Source organism: Neodiprion fabricii, chromosome 6 (genome assembly GCF_021155785.1).
Source record: "Neodiprion fabricii isolate iyNeoFabr1 chromosome 6, iyNeoFabr1.1, whole genome shotgun sequence".
Taxonomy (NCBI): Eukaryota; Metazoa; Arthropoda; class Insecta; order Hymenoptera; family Diprionidae; genus Neodiprion; species Neodiprion fabricii.
Window position 1 is genome coordinate 20901351 of NC_060244.1, and position 18673 is coordinate 20920023.

Below are 18673 nucleotides of genomic sequence, written 5' to 3' on the forward strand. Positions count from 1 at the left end.
ACGTGCGTCGTTCGTGTCCTGCATGCAGCGAGAACGAGCAGCGCGTGCTGTTTAGTCTGCTACCTCGTAAACCGCGCAAACATTGACGGGAGGGAAATGGAAGACACCCTCCTACATGCCTGACCCTATATTTTCCTGTCGGTATGAGCTCACGCAACGCTGATCACGTCGATGCAACGCGTAATTAATTTGAACCAACCTGAGAGACGTGAAATTTACCAGCACGATTGGTACTGTTGCAGCGATCGAAGTTGGGGTTTAGGGTAAAAAATGCCCGGTCAATGATTTGCAAAATGGATTGACTCTTTTCTTCCTCGTGTACAATACTTTAAACTTGATTTATAAATCTGGATCAAACACCGATTTCTTAGCCGAGGTGAGAGAAGGAAGAGGTGTTTCTTCTATACGCTTGTCCATTGTGGCACAGATTTTCTCGTAAATACACCGTAAACTTTGAAGCTACGGATGAAATTGAATCCGTACGCTAGAGAGAAGCATCGATACCTAGACGTGGGTGTAACAGTCGGGAGGAAATACCCCTGCGAATATAGCGAGGCAAAGCAGTGCCCCATAAGCGGATCATAGGCCGTACGATGTACGCGACTAATCCGTTCGCCAGACGGGCAAACGCAATTCCTTCACGCGCCGTTGATCAAAGCATCGAATTCGTCGGATATGCCCGAATGAAATTCAACGCACCGCCAATTCCCCATTGATTTTCTAATCGGGTACTTTACGACTGGAATTTACAAGCACGATGGGGGAGATTATCGAACCGATATTGCGAGCTTGATTCGCAAACAGGTTCAATTCTGCCGACGTTTGTACAGCACGCAAGCTCATCAGCTAATTTTTCATCCTCACCCCTGCAGGCAGCCTGGATAGATAAACAAGGGTATCTTTTGCCCTGTCAAAAGTCAAAAGCCCCGGATAAAATTTGAATTTTCACGTTTGTCCACGTCCTCAGTGACGAAAGTCCAAACAGAAAATTCACGAATTTGTGCCACGGAGAGCACAGTGGCATTGAATTAACAGCTGGCTTCAAAGGTCCAACGATTTGTTTGGTTAAATTTTCACGTTTCAGCCTTTTGCGGAACACAGAGATTAACAAAAAATAAATAAATAAATAAAATAAAACCAAACAATGGTTCTGCACCACGAAAGGCATCTCACGGTTGTCAGGGAAAATGTAACAGCAACTGGCGTGTGTCGAGTCTGGCATTGAAGCCACGTGTCCAAGGATGGCGATGCACTACGGAAGGGATATGCAACATAGTGTACCAGGTGGCAAAATCATCCCCTGTTTCCGAAAGCATCGGAATGTTCCTCAGGGTTTTCGGGGTTGGTTCTGGGAGGGGAGCAGGAAACTTTGAATAATCCATAAGGGGTCGAGAAAATGGGGAGGCTCATAATTTTGGGCCTTATAGAGCGGATAGGCGCAGGGTCCCCCTCGCCCCTACACGATGTGTGTCGGAATTCGAAAGAGAGTCCAGGTGGGGCGCCATGCGATCCCCTTTCCCCGGGCCCTTATTTTCGGGGCCGCATACCCCTGACATGTAGAAACTTATTAATGCATTGATTGCGCGTCCCCTTGTCGCGCGGCCCAGGTGGAGGAATTTCGCAGCCTGCGGTTATAGGTATGCAAGGGTCGTCGAGACCGCGAAACAATCGGCGTTGAATCACCTGGTGCTCGATGTCCCTCAGCGGCAGCGGCATCATCCCGAAGCTGCGTGCGCGCGTTTTGTTATACACACATGTATGTATATGCGATTCTCCGCGCATCCGCGGCATCGGGGATCAAGATACCGAAGGCACTGATGGCTGCACCGCACACAAGGCGACGCCGATGAACATCTGCGAATTCCGGCGCACGCGACGATACGATGTAAGAAAAAATGAGTTGAAAAATGAACGAGTAAAAAAATATAGAGGAAGAGATGGATGAGAGCATTTGTGTAAGGCAGCAGGCGCTAGAGACTGATGGATTGCAGATAAATTGTTTGGTAATATTCCAGAAGTGATATTAATGCACTGCCGATGATGATATCGTGCCTTTTTTTTTTTTTTTTTGTTCATTTATTTTAAATCGTTTACGATCACAGTCTGTCGACGGACTAATTATATCTACGCTAATTACGCGTACTGCACAGCAGATCGATTTTCGTCGGGTATAAATTTTTCATTAATGAAATTCGACGTCGTGCCGAGTCATGGATTTTCGAAATTGATACGCCGTATAATTCGCCAGATGCGCCGGGTGAGTCAAATATTGTTTTCTCGTGGTGCCGATGACCACCAAGAGTTCGACGTTTGATTAAAAAGCATCAAATCGATGGCTGCGTGGTTCGGAGTTGATTTTTCTCCGAATTTTCGGTGTATTGTGAGATTTGACTCGAATTCGAAAGGGTGCCGGGAAATTGGGCTTCGCAGACAGCAGCTGGGGCGAACAAATATTCGGAAATCAATACACGCAAATACGCGTACGCGAGGGCATTCAGCGGAGGTTTTCGTACCTTTCAGAATCACCGGAACCCGGGGGCACCTGGACAGCGTATAAAAGTGCGCACGAGCGCGCGTGCACGACGCAGTTACGGTACCCTGTCTGCACGGCGTATCACCTGGTGATCACATGCCGAAGGATTCGCTCGACCCCCGTACGTCAACATCGTGCCAAGGGAGTTTCCATTTTCAACCCCCCCATAGGAGCCCTCATTGCGAGAAGGAGACCGCGCCGCTTCCTTCCTTCCTCGGCTGTTTGCAGGAGAGTCCCGAGGGGGATTCGAGAAATCGTCACCTGGATATATCAGCCTACGAATCTACCACAAGGTTCAGGGATTGCTAACCATCTCGCTCGTCGATGTCGTGTACGTAGAAATTCGAAGGATTGACCGTCGGCGTCGCGTCGAATCGATCCGAATGAATTTCAGTGGCTAGTAATCACGACGAAACCACGATATCGGACCAATTTGATGATACTTAACGGACACGGTGGGCGATCCGGAGTCGGCGTTTCGACCGACAACCGGCTCCGAAAAAGGGTTGTGGAACCAGTGGAAACAGATCCAAGGGGGAGATAGGCCTGGGACGTGAGTGTCCACTTTTTGATACCCTTTAATGCGTGAGGTAGTAATTTGGGAGTGGACAAGAAACGAGGTGAAAGAAGAAACCTCGGCAGGGCGATTGGTAGTGGGGGTGTTAATTCAGCTGGCTTCAACTCGATCATCACGGCCCCCCCAGTAACGGCGGACCTCGCAAGTGGCGTAAGGTTTGCATAGTAACAGAATAGGCCGCAGGCGCGTGGCCGTGTTGCAGGAAATGAGACTTTTTTATGGTTTGCTTGGAGAGCGTCGAGACTGGCAGAGGGTTGAGAAATTTGATAGGACAACGGACGTTTTCTACATTAACAGATATGATCAAATCTTTTGTTTGGACGGCTCTCTTGGTCTGGCAATCCAAACTGAGCAAGACCCACGAATCGACGGCGGTGTGGATATCCGTAGTTATTCCTAAGCCCATGTGTATTGTGTTCGACTGGGACATTGGAACGGTAAGGCTTCGGTGCTCACGTGCTTGACGCTTTCCAGCCGCACGTCTCTCTCCATCTCTCTCTTCGATTAGGATAACGAGATATTTTTAAAATCTGCTGTCACATCCTGCGCAATCCGTATCATCGCGTGGGTAGCGGGTCGCGACGCAACGGGGCGTCAAGTTTGCCGAGGGAAGATCCCGATCCTCATTTCGAATATGTTCGAGTCACCGGACATCTGTCGACGAGACTCTGCTAACCGTCCAACGAAAGACCGTCCGTCTGAGGTGCCTCGATCATCGAAGTGACCAAACGAAACCAGGCTCTGATGAAAGCCCCCAACGCCACGTCACCTTCGAGCTGCATAGCCTGTCGCGTAGTCTGCCCGAACGGTACCGCAAAAAAGCGGGACTCGGTATTTCGAGATACTAATTTGAGGAATTGAGAGATGAGAAGAAGGGAATCGGCCAGTTTTGTCTAGGATTCGTTGATTTTTGTGAAACGGTTAGTGAGCGGACTGAAGTTGAAATGAAAGAGGGCACCCGAAGAACGAGCCCAAAGAGTGACCCGAGCCTAGTGGAGCATTGGGCTAAGTGAATGAGATATGTTGTGAGTGGCTGCCGAGTGGAGTATTGTCGATGAAACAATAGCGTCTGGGTCGAGCTCAATTGGCGGGGATGTCGGGTGGGTGGAGAGTCGTGCGAGGCAGGAACAACCTCAGGAGTTCCCTTATTTACCGAAGCCATACACCATACGTCGTTGCCGCAGACGAAGAACCTCCGCTTAGTAACACCGCGATCTGCATCCCGATCTCTGACAGGATATCGCAATACGATGTAACCCTCGCGGGGTCCGTGACATGCGCCGCCTTCTCGGTCCGTTGAGAGAAAGAGCGAGAGAGAGAGAGAGAGGCGGTGGATTTGATAAATTGAAATTCTCCAGGCGAAAAGGAAGAAGGAGCGGAGCATCAGCCACTCGGTATTGTGCTGCGAATAATCCAAAAACGCAACGGAACTGCCGCAGTCGAATCCATTCCACATAGCAGCATCAGGTTGAGCCAGGATGGTTATTGGTTGGTTCCACTCGTCGCGGTCGGCACGTGCAGCGCAGCTCAGACAAGGTGGCTACCTACCCAAGTCGCGGAAAGATGAACGGCGCCTTCGGTGAGCCTGCAGCACGCTTTCTTGGAGAAGGTTGTTCGGTGCAACTACCTGACTTCCATTGAAAAGGACTACTACGATCGAAGGAACTCTACGGTGCCGCGTTCAGTCCGGCGATAAATCGGACGTGTAGTCTTTCTTTGTTTGCAGGGAAACTGAGAAGTTTTCTCGTCATTCTGGCGCACTGTAGCGGGATTTTATTATACTTTTTTCCGGGACGCTCAGGTCCCAAAGCCCCGAAAGGTCACCGAGCGGACCTGGCACGCGTACAAAATCCCGCCTATCCTGCACGCATTGAATCGCTCCTAACTGTTCGGAAAACTAGACGCCTACGACTTGCGGGTCTTCCCTCCAAGCTAGAGTTTCATTTTTTATCTCGGTCTTTAGGGCGATTACCTCTACGCTGGTTGGGAATTCTTAAAAGTTCCAGCTTGAGATCTCGTAACGCACCGATCGCAGGTTTGTCACATTTTTTTCTTCTCTCTTTCTTCTTGAACTTGGAAATGCGAACGTGAGAAAAGAGTAAGCAATCACCGAACGTCGTTACTCTCACGTAATTCTCAGTTTCTCCGATCCTCGGAGGACCAGTCCAACCGAAAACGACGCCGATGCGGCTCCATATGCAGCACGTGTGTTTTTCGTCCAGGGTACAATTCTAATCCTCGTATCACAATGGATGACCACGTCTATTCATTGTTGAGAGGTCAATGGGGTTGCCGCTGTCTGGTTTAAGAGGGAACTGACCACTGGCCGAATCGCGTTTGGGGTATATTGTCACATGTGTCACGAACAGATACCGCGAATGCGATAGAGACCCTTTCCTCGATTCTGAAATGCCCTGCACTCGATACCGGGGACTGACCCTCTGTCCGAACTGACCACAGCCCCGCAAAGTTGATACAGCAAATTGTCGCATTTGTCCGAAAAATCGTAAACAACGCAACAATCGGTCCTTAACGATGACAGGCATTGTGTACGTCGGTCAGAAGAAGCCAAAGGTTGGTTGATCCGTGGATGTGCGGTCGGTTGCTGGGAAAAATCGTATCTGATTTCAGATCAAATTATTGTGGGAATCCGTGATATTGGGATTTGTTGGTTTTTTTTTCATTTTTTTCCTTTCTTTGTTGATTGAGGAATGAATATTTGTCGGACGAAAGTAGGTACCTACCTACCAACTGATTTCAGAGAGGAAAGACCGCGGTCAACGAAGACTCGGCGTTTGCAGGGTGAAGTTCACCGCACGCGGTTTTACGTGTCCAGCACAAAAATCAACGAGTAATTGCTTATTCCCTGCAACAGCTGCGGCGCTGTGAGGTGAATGTTGAAAAGGGTCTGACTAACTCCATCGCCACGTGCTTCGTTTACATCTCGTCAAATCGAAATTTTTTTTAAACGACGTAGTTCGGTATTGACGGAAACAATTTTGCACAAATTTGGCACCATGCAACACGCGTGTGAATTTATTAGGTATTCGTGATTGCGAAGCGGGCAGAAGGCTTAATATTTCATACGAGAACCTCGCGTAATTGCGTTGCCGGTTTGTGAATAATTTGCGACTTGAGGCCAACGGCGGCACGCAATTAATCTGGCAGTATCTCTCGATCTGATTGTGAAATAAAAGTAGGGACCTGTCGACGATGCCGCGTGAGAAATTGCTCGGAATAGAATCATTAATCGCGTATGCGGTGTACGAGGAAAAGGAGAAAGAATAAAAGATAAAAGTAACGTGAAGCAGGTAAGAAACGGAGTTGAAAAAAAAATAGTTGAAAAAATTATAGGTATATATACACTGTGTGTAGGTATGTATCAAAAAATAACCGCGTGCAGCAACACGGAGTGCAGTGTCAGCTGGTAAGGCCCAGAAAGAGGACCATAAGGCCCGATACGTTTAGCGGGTTTTTATCTATAAAAGAAATATGTATATCTTTCACGTTATGAACCAGCGACTGCCGTTATACTCGCAGCATCCCCACGTAGCGTTTCATCTTTCACCCCGAAATAGCTCACTCAGGAACTCGACAAGCGGTTGAAAGTAGAAAATAAAAATGCAGCGAAGAAAGGTGGGGATCGAAACACCGAGCGTAGGCTGAAAGCCTGCAGGTTTCGTACATAATTGTACCGATTAAGTGGATTTCAAGATGTCTGTATAATACGGTCTATCTTGTGAGGTATACTGAGAAAAATTTCATTTGTTACAGTAACTAGAAAAATTCAGTAAAACAAGTATCGTTAAAAAAACTGTCCGAATATTGTTGGGATTACGAAAAACGAGGCACGCGTAACCATTTTGCGCTATCGTCGATCCTTTTTTGGTAATTGAAACGCAAAATCAGTTTGCGAGACTTGCTCTACTTTTTTAGTTAAATAAGGCTTTAACATCAATTTATTGTTGCACAAGCATTAAATTTTCGCAACAGTTACAAGAAAATACAGTAACAGTGATCGTAATGAAAAAGAATAGTAACGGATACTACTAGACTTTCTGGTAATAGCTAGAAAACTAATTTTCATTTTTTACCTAAAACTGTATTTTTCGATTGTGATAAAAACTGAAAATAGTTAAGAACTGAGCGGTAACCGGAACGAAAAATTTCTCTCAGTGTATATATATACATTAACGAAAATACCGTTGCTGGCGACTTTTGAAACGTTTCTATTTACTCTTTTTCTAATGTTCGATTCGGACGGTGAGACCCATTTATCGATAAACTTTGCGACGGGAAAAGGAGAAGAGAGAAAAAAAAAGTCCATCTCGAGGAGTGTCGAGAGCTTGATGCTGAATCGAAAGGAAGTCTTCTCTTAGCCGACGCGAAAAAAAAATAAATAAATAAAAATAATCGATCAAGATATGGTTTAAAGAAAAAAAGGAATTTTTCATTAAATTTTATCGCCTCGGACAATCCTGATAATTATATACCCGGAGCGCGTTATACATATAGGTAGACGGGGTTTGCGTCGCGGCGAGGTGGTGGGAGTCTGGATCGGCGTATGGGTGAGACCGAGTCGGGTTCCCTGACCCAAAGAGAAGCGGTCCTCGAAGTCCCACAGTTACCCCCACCGAGCGTGCCCGAGGGGCCCTAAGGACGGCGTGCCACGCGCCAGCAGCGTGCAGCAGACTCATTGTCTTCGCGTCTCCATGCGGCGGCTCCATCTTCGTCGATCTCGAAATTCCCAACATCTGTCGGGCTCGCTTTTGCGCTTGATATACCTTCACTTGACAACAGGATCGCCGTTCACAGTCCCGCATCGCCAACATTTTTTGGCTCCTGTCCGAGGGTCCTTCGACTTCGCAGCCCGCGACCGTTACGTTAGAAATTATATTTCAAATAAGCTGCAGCTTACGTCGATCGTATGCCACGTTCCGATTGTTCGGTGCTTTCAAATTCTGAGAGGTTTGTTAAACTTTGGGCCCGTCGGGTGATCGGCGTTACTAACTTCTATCCCACCAAAAGTTGACAAACTCGCACTAAAGTCGGGATCACCTGCAATTCGGCAATCCGTCGAATCTTTGTAACCTCAATTTCGAGATTGTCTTCGTAACTGATTAGCAAGCGTCTTGCTGCCGAGAAGAATCCAATAAAAACGACCACCGGCATCTCTTGCACTACCACATGTTTGCAAGTAGACCAAATCACACCATCATCGACTGTCGCATATTACAACATCATCGACCGCAGTTTGCAATTAAAAAGTTTGACATGTCGCGACGGCGGTCCTCGGTTAATCAATAACGACACATCGACAACCTCGAGTATGTGAGAATATAATTAATTATCGATATCGCGTTTGGACCGCGAAGCATCGCCTCGGGTGCAAACGAGAAGTTTTCTCCTCCCGTCTTCCGAAAGCGACAATCGGGAGAGCGCAAGTGGAAAGTACAAGAGTCTAAGTAGGTACAAAGTAAGCTCGCAATTGCATCGAAGCGACACCGAAGGTGCTGATCAGTCGCGTCACGTACGCCCCCATTTTCCGTTGCAACAGGTTTACACTTTCGTCGGCTGCGACGACGCATCGGGAGATTATTATCGACGAACCCGATCATAATTCGATCTCTCTCCGAGGCCGTGACACCCGGTCATCGCCTGCAACCGATTTCCGGACGCGTCCATCCAGGGCGGAAGAACCGTGCGACGAACGACGCTGTTTCGGGGTCGCTGGCTGCTGCGTCGAATCGACGACGACGACGACGACGTCGCGACGGACGGACGGACATCTGCCCGTCTGCGGCAGGTGGTGCAGGGCCCTCTCTCCTCTCTCCTCCAGACTCGAATTCCCTCTCCCTCTCTTTCTCCTTCTCTTCTCCTGCGGGAGCCACGCGACCGCCGGGACCACGTCGCGTGGCTGGCTGCATATTATCCCAACTCCGCAGTGCACCCGGAGGGGGATTAACTGCGTTGAAATTTTACGCTGGCAGTTTATTAATCGCCGCCCACCTCGCAACGCGATATACCTACTCAATTTCGAGTCGAGTATTTAAAAGAGGCTTCGCGGGATCGGGTTGTACGCTGATTAACGCTCGCGTGAAATCGAATTACGATTCAAATAATTGATCTTGAGATATGCGTTTTGAAATTTGTCACACACGCTGAATGGCACGAACGATGTCACGTCGTTTTTCGTATTTTTCTCGTATGCAATAATATGAACAGAGCTTATGTTTTTCATTCAGCGTTCGTTTCTGTGATGCAAATTTGTATCATCGAATTAATCCCAACGTGTCCTGCAGAACTGCTGAAACCGCGCGGTTCAAAAATTAATTGAACGAACATCGCGTAAGTTTTCACTTCATTAGCTAAACTGTTTCATTTATATATTTCAACCGTAAAATTGTACAACGATGCTCATAATTCCCATCAAGGGTTTTGGGAAAACACAATTTGCAATATTTGAACTACCTGATCAGGAATCGAAAAGCAATTCTTTGATACGTCGATAATATTTACAACGGTTGCGAAGTTTCCGCGGTGAAGAAAGAAGATGAAATTCAGGTATACGAATCTTCGACGGGCTAATTCTTAAAGCAGCTGTTATGAAAACGCACCGAAACAACGAGCCGCGCGAATTAGTTCGAAATTTTATTTCCCAGTCAAAGATCGAAGTGATGATAAATAATGAAATAGAGTGAAACCTCTCGGGCGAGTATCAGCTGTAAAGCGCGTCGGTCGCATGCATCACTCATAGGTGTAGGTATACGTATAGAGATTATAATACACGAAGTTGAGCACCAGGTGCAATTCGCTTCTTCTTCTGCCGCTGCATCGCATATACGTGTACCCCTTTCGCGTTGTATTTCGCATTGAGTCGCAAATAATAAGCATGGCATTCAGAGATCCCGCGCACGGCTCGACGGAGGGAGAAGAAAAGGAAAAGTGTCGAGGGTGGCGGAGAAGGAGAAGAAGAAACTGCTGGACGAAACGGGGGATGAAGCGAGGGGCGGAGTAATGAATGAGAAGCGAAAGAATATGAGGAATAATGCAGACGCCGTTGCAGCAGCCAGCTCATCGTCAGCACATGCCGCCAACTTTTTGCAAAGTAATATCGCCAACGGCCACGATCGCTACGCATTAAATTGACAGTTGTTTTTGATATTCAAGTTTGTACGAATCAAAAATCGAATGTCTAAAAACTACACGTACATACATCATCGTATTCGTGCAATGAGAAAATCTGGAAAGTATGTTAATGAAAAATCGAATGATAAAAAATGAGCGATGTTTTACGGTTGGATTTCCCGGCGAGGTAGCCTAAAAATTGTTCGCGAAGAGCTATAAAGGGAGGATGCGTTGCTCAATCCGGTCGTTGATTCGCGTCGTCACTCGACGCCCGAAAATAACATTGATTATTTATAGTTTCTAGAAACTAAAAAGTCGCAAAAATAGCACCCCGTTGCACGCACTCCATTATTCTTGAGTGGCAGGGCTCGCGGGCTGTGAGAAGAGCCTGATCGTCCGTATAACGTGGAGGGCCCGGGGCAGCAGCTGAACCCTTTTACAATTTGTCTAGCCGAGAATGCCGATTCGCAGAAATGTCAGGAATGACCGTTTAAAAAAAAAATAAAACAAAAACGAAACATCCGATACGCGTTTGTCAAACGAAGGAATGTCGCCGGCGGATTCGGATTCTTCGAATATTTGAACTCAATTTTTATCCGCCTCCGTATAACCGAGTGCCTAGATTCCCAGTCCGAATTCATCAAGCCGCACCCAGCAGCGAACAACCCCTTATGCACGAATAGAATGATTCTGCCAAGTTGCATCATCGTCCGAGTCGCGGGGGTGCGTTCAACCCTTTTCGTAAACAATGAGACCCCGAATGAGGCCTCCGAATCACGAGTTAAAAAAATTCCAAAAAACCCCAACCGCGTTGGTCCGCATCTCTCTTTTTCCCCACGGTGACATTTGTTTTCTCTACTTTGTACACATTTTTTTCATACCCGTTTTATATAAGTACACGTTTGTCCAAGTTTTTTTTTCTCTCGTACAGATACGTGGTGTAAGCTTGTACGTGACCAACCCTTCCGACACTTACACAGTCTCCGTATCTTTTTTTTCGCCTCTTTTTCACCGAAGCTAACCCTAAACGGAATCGGTGCGCACCAGAGGGTGGTTTCCTTAATTACGAGGGTCGCGGGGAATTTTAACGGGGTGAAAAAGAGATGACAGAGGGAGCAAGGATTAAACGAAACGAACTCGAGACCTCGTTAGAAAGGGACGTGGATTTTTATTGTTTGCTATTTCAAGCGACAATCGCGTCTCAATGTGTTGCACAACTTTCCTTAATCAAGCCGATGTCAAGTTGGATCGATGATAAAACTCGAGATATTGAGAGTTTCGAAATTTTGCAAAAAATTGAGTAATTGTAATGAAAATCTAAAAAATCTGTGCACCGCGTGAGAACGAATTTCTGCCGCAGCTCAATCAGAAACAATTCAGTTTTCTCTAACCCGTAATTGACCCCAAGACCTTTTTCCCCGCATATCAGCCTCGGGAAATTTGTGACCGCTACTACAAGTCGACAGACGGAAGGAACGTTTGCTTCTGATCTTCGAGCCGAGTTTCATTGAGGGGCAATTTATTGCGAGAACGGCGGTATGAAATTACGGACCCTTGGCCGGAGGCCGGAGGCGGCTTTAGCTCATCGTCAGGGCACCTCGCCCGACACATGTAGCCGCATCAAGCATCACCAGCAGCAGCAGCAGCAGCAGCAGCGAGAGAAGGATCTAATCAGAGATACGGGGGAGGGAGTCTGCGGAAGCTATTCCGGGTGCAGGGAGTTGCAATACGCCAGCCTAAACTTACACCGTCGGTTCTTATTCTAGACTCGAGACGAGGAGAGCTGCGGAAGCCGGGGAGAGGGAGAGACCGAGAAGGAGAGGAGGGTAGAGGAGGAGGAGAGTAAGAAGACGGCTGGAAGACAAGGACGGAGAGAAAAAGGAGAAAATAATCGGCCGGGTAAAGAGGGGTAAAGAGGAGGGAGAACAACGGGAAAAATAAGAATAAGAAGAGGAGGAGGAAGAGCGTGAGTGACGTCAATTGGAAAAGGTCCCACCGTGCCCCGCCTGGCACACGCGACCCGTCCAGACTTAAACTTTAAATTAGCGAACCGAACACCTTGCACACTCGGAATAGAGCTTCGATAGCTAGGCGAACCCGCTCGACTTGGCCTCCTGTCAACGAGGGCTATTTACACCCTCGATACCGATTCAAGACGATCGATCGCGTTCTCACGCAACGGAATTGCGACCCCCAAAATTCAATATATCTTTTCATTTCGACGATCCCGAAGGCCGCGGGGATGGAAATTAGCCAATCGTGAAAGCTCTCCATCCGTCAAGCTTTTCTTCGTCGAATTTTATTTGAAACACGCGGCAAAATCGATTTATAACCGATGTAATCGTGTATCCGATTACTCGACTTGAGGTATGCGCACTGAGAGAAGTTTTTCATTCCTGTTACCGCTCAGTCCTTAATTATTTTTATTTTTTACCTCAATCGAAAAATACAATTCTAGATACAAAATGAAAATTACTTTCGTAGCTGTTACCGGAAAGTCTAGTATCCGTTACTATATTTTCTTGTAACTGTTATGAAAATTTAATGCTTGTGCAACATTAAATTGATGTTAAAGCCTGATTTAACTAAAAGAAGTAGAGTAAGCCAAACAAACTGATTTTGCGTTGCAATTACCAGTAAAGGATTGACAATAGCGCAAAATGGTTACGTGTACCTCGTTTTTCGACATTCCAAGAATATTCAAACAGTTTTTTTAACGATACCTGTTTCACTGAATTTTTCTAGTTGCTGTAACAAATGAAATTTTTCTCAGTGCACGTGAAAGTACGACAAGTTTTAAGCATCGAGCAATCGATCTTTATTAATTATTATAAATTTATTTTTGACAAATTGAAGAACTTATTACGGGATTTTTGACATTTCGCTCGCAATAAAAATGGGTCTACAATGCAATCGCTAAAAAAATGATGGAATAATCATATTTTTCGTCTTGCGTTAAACCCATAAGACAGCTGGAAAGCCGAGTTTATTATACGTCTGTATAAATATTTGATCTATCAGGAAGAATCGTTGATGTGGGTCCATTGTTTACAATTCAGGCGTTGATTATTGCTGCAGCATGCGAGTGAAAAAAAGCTATAGATATCCCTGACGATGTTTCGGAGATAGGGTTGAAGTTAAGTTAGTAACCTAATTCGATATATATAGCCGATTGACGTCCGTAGACGACTGGCTGGCTTAGCCAAAGATTGCATCGTTGACCCGGTGGAGATGCCGTAAAACGACGCGCATCTGAGAAGGTGTTTGTTCCTAGTTTCGTGCGTGTATAACTCGTGTCGAGAGTCGGCCGCTGACACACCGGCGGGTCCAACCATCATCGGCATCGTTTCTTTTTCGACCGTAGTTGCAGCCTTGAGCTAAGCTCGGTGGCCCTTTTTCAAAATCTACAATGTGTCTCACTTTCGCGGTTGAAATTTTGATTTTTCTTTCCTCGGATATCGCGTCTCGTTAGCTGGACGACTCTTTGACGTAACTACTGCAACAGACTTCACGTAATGGATTATAAACAACGCGAAAGAGGGGACGATCCTCACACACGTGGCAACGAACTCGAACGCGGAAATAAATTACTAAACGGAGCGTACCAAAGCGGTTTCATTCGTACTCTGGTAAGCCATGTATGTGTCGGTGCAGCGGGCGTCGCGACGCCGGATATTTTCGGACGTATGTACGCGGTGCAAAACTAGCTACGCGCGAGTTTCCCGCAACAAAGTTTACGAGACGGGCAAGTAATCCGGATTCACTCGAATCACCGCATCACGTACACTCGGAATTCAAAATTACGATATTTACGAAAGGAAAGATCGAAATGAGCTCGAAACTTGACGTACGATAATTTTTTCACAACAATTTTCGCGTCTACTCTTCGTTGAATGAACAAAAAAAAAGTTGTTGAGGAAAATTTCGAATCTTCGTATAAATTTGAGCACAAATTGAGCGGGCACCGTTTTTCTTTGTTTATCCTATCAAAGTTTATAATCGAATAGACGAAATTCGTTTCGCCATCAGCGGCGTCACCTCGAATAAACGCGTTTATACCGCCGAAGAAGATAGAGACCGGTTTGCAAAATACTGGTAACCAGTTTTTTTTCTTCGTGCCTAACTCTTAATTTTTACGTTTTGTCGGTATGGAGGACAGGAAGTGATTAACCGCGGGATTCATGCCGCTCTTATAACGACCGGGGAATCACGGTTAAACAAAGCACGGAAAATACTCAAGTGTCAGTTCCGGTCTGGCATATAATGCAAGAAGCACTATCCGCGCCGCAGCTCCACGAGATATGAAAAAGGGGAACTCGACATGGGTGATCATCTTCCGGTGACTTGTAAGCGACGTAATACGTCCGTTTCTAATTTTTTCAATTCATTTGTTTTTCTACTCGAATAGCGTCCTCCTTGCACCACGCATACATTTTTCATTTCGTCAAGTAATCGGTAGACTCGAATTTCTCCAAAATCTGTTCTTTGTGTGCCGAAATTTTGGCGGGAAAGCCGCATAGCTAGGGGCTGTAAATCTTGCCGAACGATGCATAGAAGCAGGGAAAAATTCTCCCACGATTCTCGCTCAGCTGATCCAGGCGTCGAGCATCCCGAATCGAACAACAGCTGGAACGATTCTCGTACCTGTTTGCCGCCGTTTCAGGCCTTAAACTTTATACCTTAAACTTTAAACCACCTTTGTGCAATTTCACATTTCAGCTAACGGAGGAAGGAAGAAAGAAAATACACCCCCGCTAAGTCTTCCAAGATTTAAAGGACTGTCTACCTACTGCGGGACCGCGTTGCGTTTCGTTGCACAAGAAAGATCGCATTGTACTCGTGCATTTTGGCCACGCTATAACCAACAACAAGATCCTTGATCGTACTTCCAGCTAGGTCAACGAAACTCAGCTTTGTCAAGGCTCTGCAGGTATACGCTTTAGGACGAAGAGATCTCTCGTGATCGGTGAAAAGTACTTGCAGGTATACCGAAATACGATCGACCGACGCGACAATACGCCGCGATGTCGAATGTTTCAGAGCTGCTCGTGATATTCGAGGAATAATAAAATTCTGACTGACGCGACTTGACAATATCTCTACGCATTTTGTGGCGAATGAACCAGATTTCTCTGCGATATTCCGACTATTAGCCGCAGTAGAATTTCACACACGGTGGTGATTCTTCACGGAGGGCAGGAAGCTCGTAATCTGTTGCGGCCTTGATAAACATCTCGTTGTGTCCGTGTATTCCCGCGTATCTACAAGCGGTCGGGAATGTCGAGACTAGCGGAAAGCATCCCACGTATAAGATACAAACATAGCGATTACTTAATCGCGAGTTACATTTGCCCCAACGTAAAACCACAGCTTTTTTTATTTCTTCTCTTATCCAGTTCCGGAAAAGCCCGCGTCTGAACGTCTGTAGCACTCGGAGGTGAGCCGAGATGTTATATGGATCGGTATAATAATACATGCGGACGAGAATTAAGTGGGTCGCCGCTTTGCGATATGTTACTCGGTGGAAGTCCGTGATCGAAATTTGAAGGATTCCTAAATGCTTTCATCGGAATCGTAACTCGAAGAGATCATTTAGGTGAAACGTTTGAATATAATAAGTGGGCATGTTCTGTAATCGTTCGATTTTACAGTATACCATTTTGCGTTTCTAGGTGCGAAAGCTTTTGAACAAAGAGCCTTGAGAGTCCGAATAATAATTACTTCAATGCAGTTTTGAAAGTGCGTCGAGAAATTTAAATCCTGACGATTTGAAGATAACATGAATTCGCTAATTCGAATCGGAATCGTTAATTGATCGTTCGTTACTTGTATAACACGCTTCTTCGGCAGTATAACGAGTCAGTTAACAGACACGCGGTTTTGATTCCAGCCTGCACATATCTGAGTCAGAGTTGTTCCAGGAGTCGTTAGATCCTGCACACAGTCGGAGTAATACGATCTGTAGAGAACGACTTCGGAGAATTTCTGGAGGTAAAAACAGCACACCGCTAGCACGTTTTCTTGTGTTTAAATCCAGCAATGCCGACACCACGACGTGACGTCGTTAAGACTAATCCGCACAAATTGCACAGTTGTACATTTTACGAACTTTCGTTTTTGCGCGACAACTTATAGGTGCTTAAATTACGGCATAAGGTCCTTGTGTCCTGAACCGTCTTACCGCCTTTCCCTTATCTCGGGCGCAAGTAGGCGTTTAATACATACCTACGTGTAACCATCGCCTCTGGCTGCAGTGCATGGCCGTATCGAGTTTGGTTTAGGTTTATTTGAGGACTTGAGGCGCGGCGTGTCTGCCATATGACAATAACATCTGTGGGGCTCGGGCTATGCCTGCAATGCTGCACCAGCTCAAAGAGGGCTGTGCAGCCGATCAGCCACACAACCACTGCAGCTTACATCGCACGAACTTCCAAACTCACAGGTAAGCCTGGCCGAGGTTCTCCAAGTTTCGGGGCTTCTGGGGGTGGGAAACTCCTCAGCCCCGGATGGGCCATCTTGCAAGCCCAACGTCGAAACTGGCGTCCCGACGCGAAAGCACAGGTGTTCTCAAGCTCGAAAATTCGTATATACCGAGGATCGAAACTTTGAACATCTTTTGAGAATACGAATCATTCACTTTGAACGAACTGATAAGGTTTGAAAGTAGAGAAAAAAAAAATTACTGATATTCAGACACTCTCTCTCCCTCTATCTGCGTTCGATTGGATTCTGATGCATTTGCTCTTTTCAATATCTGCACGAGTTTCGATATCGATGTACAATGAATGTTATCGCAGTGATGCGAAGGAACCTGAAATCCCCGAGGAAAAGAGCCACTGCATATAACAGATGTGGATGTAACAACGCGTTCTGGCCGCAGAGAATATTGAGAGGCTTGCTCGGTCGTTTGTACCTGGTAGAGAAGCACTAAATTAGCGCAGAGTTTTACAGGCAAGGTCTGAGGTGGGTCCGAGGTTTAGAGACTGTACAATCGGACAAGCCGAAGAACATGCCAAAAACATGTGTGAAGGATTACTGCAGGGGTCCGTGACGTATTTGTCATAAATTTGAATGAAAGTTGTGCGCACATTTTTCAGCATAAATTCCACGCCTCGAGGGGTCAAGGAAATACAAAAATCTCACGGCTCAACAATAAATCATGAATATTTCAAGCTACACGTGTTACACCATTGCCCCAACTATGCAGCAAACACTGTGTTGAAATACTCGAGAATGGCAGGAATAAATTCGCAGGCCTTATTTACTCATCTTGAAGCTCTCGCCCAGTAAATTGCCGTCTAAAAATAGTATTTTCCAATTAATTCAAATGAGCGAATCGGCATTTCTTTCTTCATCGACGCCCTCCGCCTTATCACAGAGTAGAGATATCTTCTTTACCGAGGCGACGAGTGCGTTTCAACTCACTTGCCGTTTCTGGATGGCGGTAGTTTAACTCTTATACCGCAACGATGCAGGATTCTATATGCGGACTGATCGATCATACACACGATATGCACACGGTGTCAAAGTGTGCGCATTTAATTTCAGGGTGAACGGCAAGATCTTCTCCGGCCGTTCGAGATTATGTGTGAAAAATATTCGGACACAGGTCAGAGAACGGTGTGCACCCAGGCGGTTACACGTGTGTGCGTTACCACCTGGGATAACGGTACTATCAACGGAGCTGAGATACATAACCTAAAAACTATGCAAAACGGTAGAAAACCCGAGGTTCCGTATAGGTTATGTGAGGAATGTTTCTGGGGTAAAAATGCTGCCGAAACTGGGTTTATTCGGCGATTTCAGATCGGCAACGTGCGCAATTGGCAGCCGCGGCGTGTGAGGCAAGAGGTACAAAGTTCGGACAGGTTATTATTGTTTGCAGAAAGGCACGGAACTCCGACGGAGTGACAAATGTCACCGACGACTGGTGCGTTCCGTACCTCAAGAACAGGGCGATATAATTATGCGAGAAGAGGCGGGGGAGAGGGAAAAAACGACGAAGGGAAAGGAGAAATTTGCTAAGATTCCTGGACGGGCTGTCTACGGGTTTACGCTCGGTGTACGCGTGTCGAGACGAACGGAAAATAGAATAAGAGAAGAAACTGAAGGGGGAATTTGGACGAGCCAGGGTTTACTCACCGCTGTGGCCGGTGTTGCTCGAGGATTGACCCATCTCGATGAGCATACGCAGGCTCCGGATAACAGCCGCACTCCGCACTCAACGATCGTACATTTAAATAAAATAACGGCATAAGATAGTAATATAATGACACATTTTTTTTCTTAACTAAATATCACATCTCGTTACCCTCAGCACCGATGGACGGCTGCCACGAGCCACGTGATTGGCCAGCCTGCTCGCCTACACTCGCGCACCATTGTTTACACATTTGGCGGGAATTTTCAAACGCTTCGAACCCGATTCGGGCTAA

At 46.4% G+C, this 18673-nt stretch overlaps 1 protein-coding gene across 1 annotated transcript in view; it reads right to left on the reverse strand.

Annotated features, from left to right (window-relative positions):
* LOC124184615 (protein neuralized) overlaps positions 1–18574 on the reverse strand; it is a 60839-nt gene extending 42265 nt beyond the window's left edge. The window contains exon 1 of the mRNA XM_046574533.1: positions 18381–18574. Within this exon, the coding sequence (XP_046430489.1) occupies positions 18381–18426 (46 nt within the window). The 5' untranslated portion in view covers positions 18427–18574. The remainder of the gene's footprint in view (positions 1–18380) is intronic.
* Between the last annotated feature and the right edge of the window lie 99 nt (positions 18575–18673).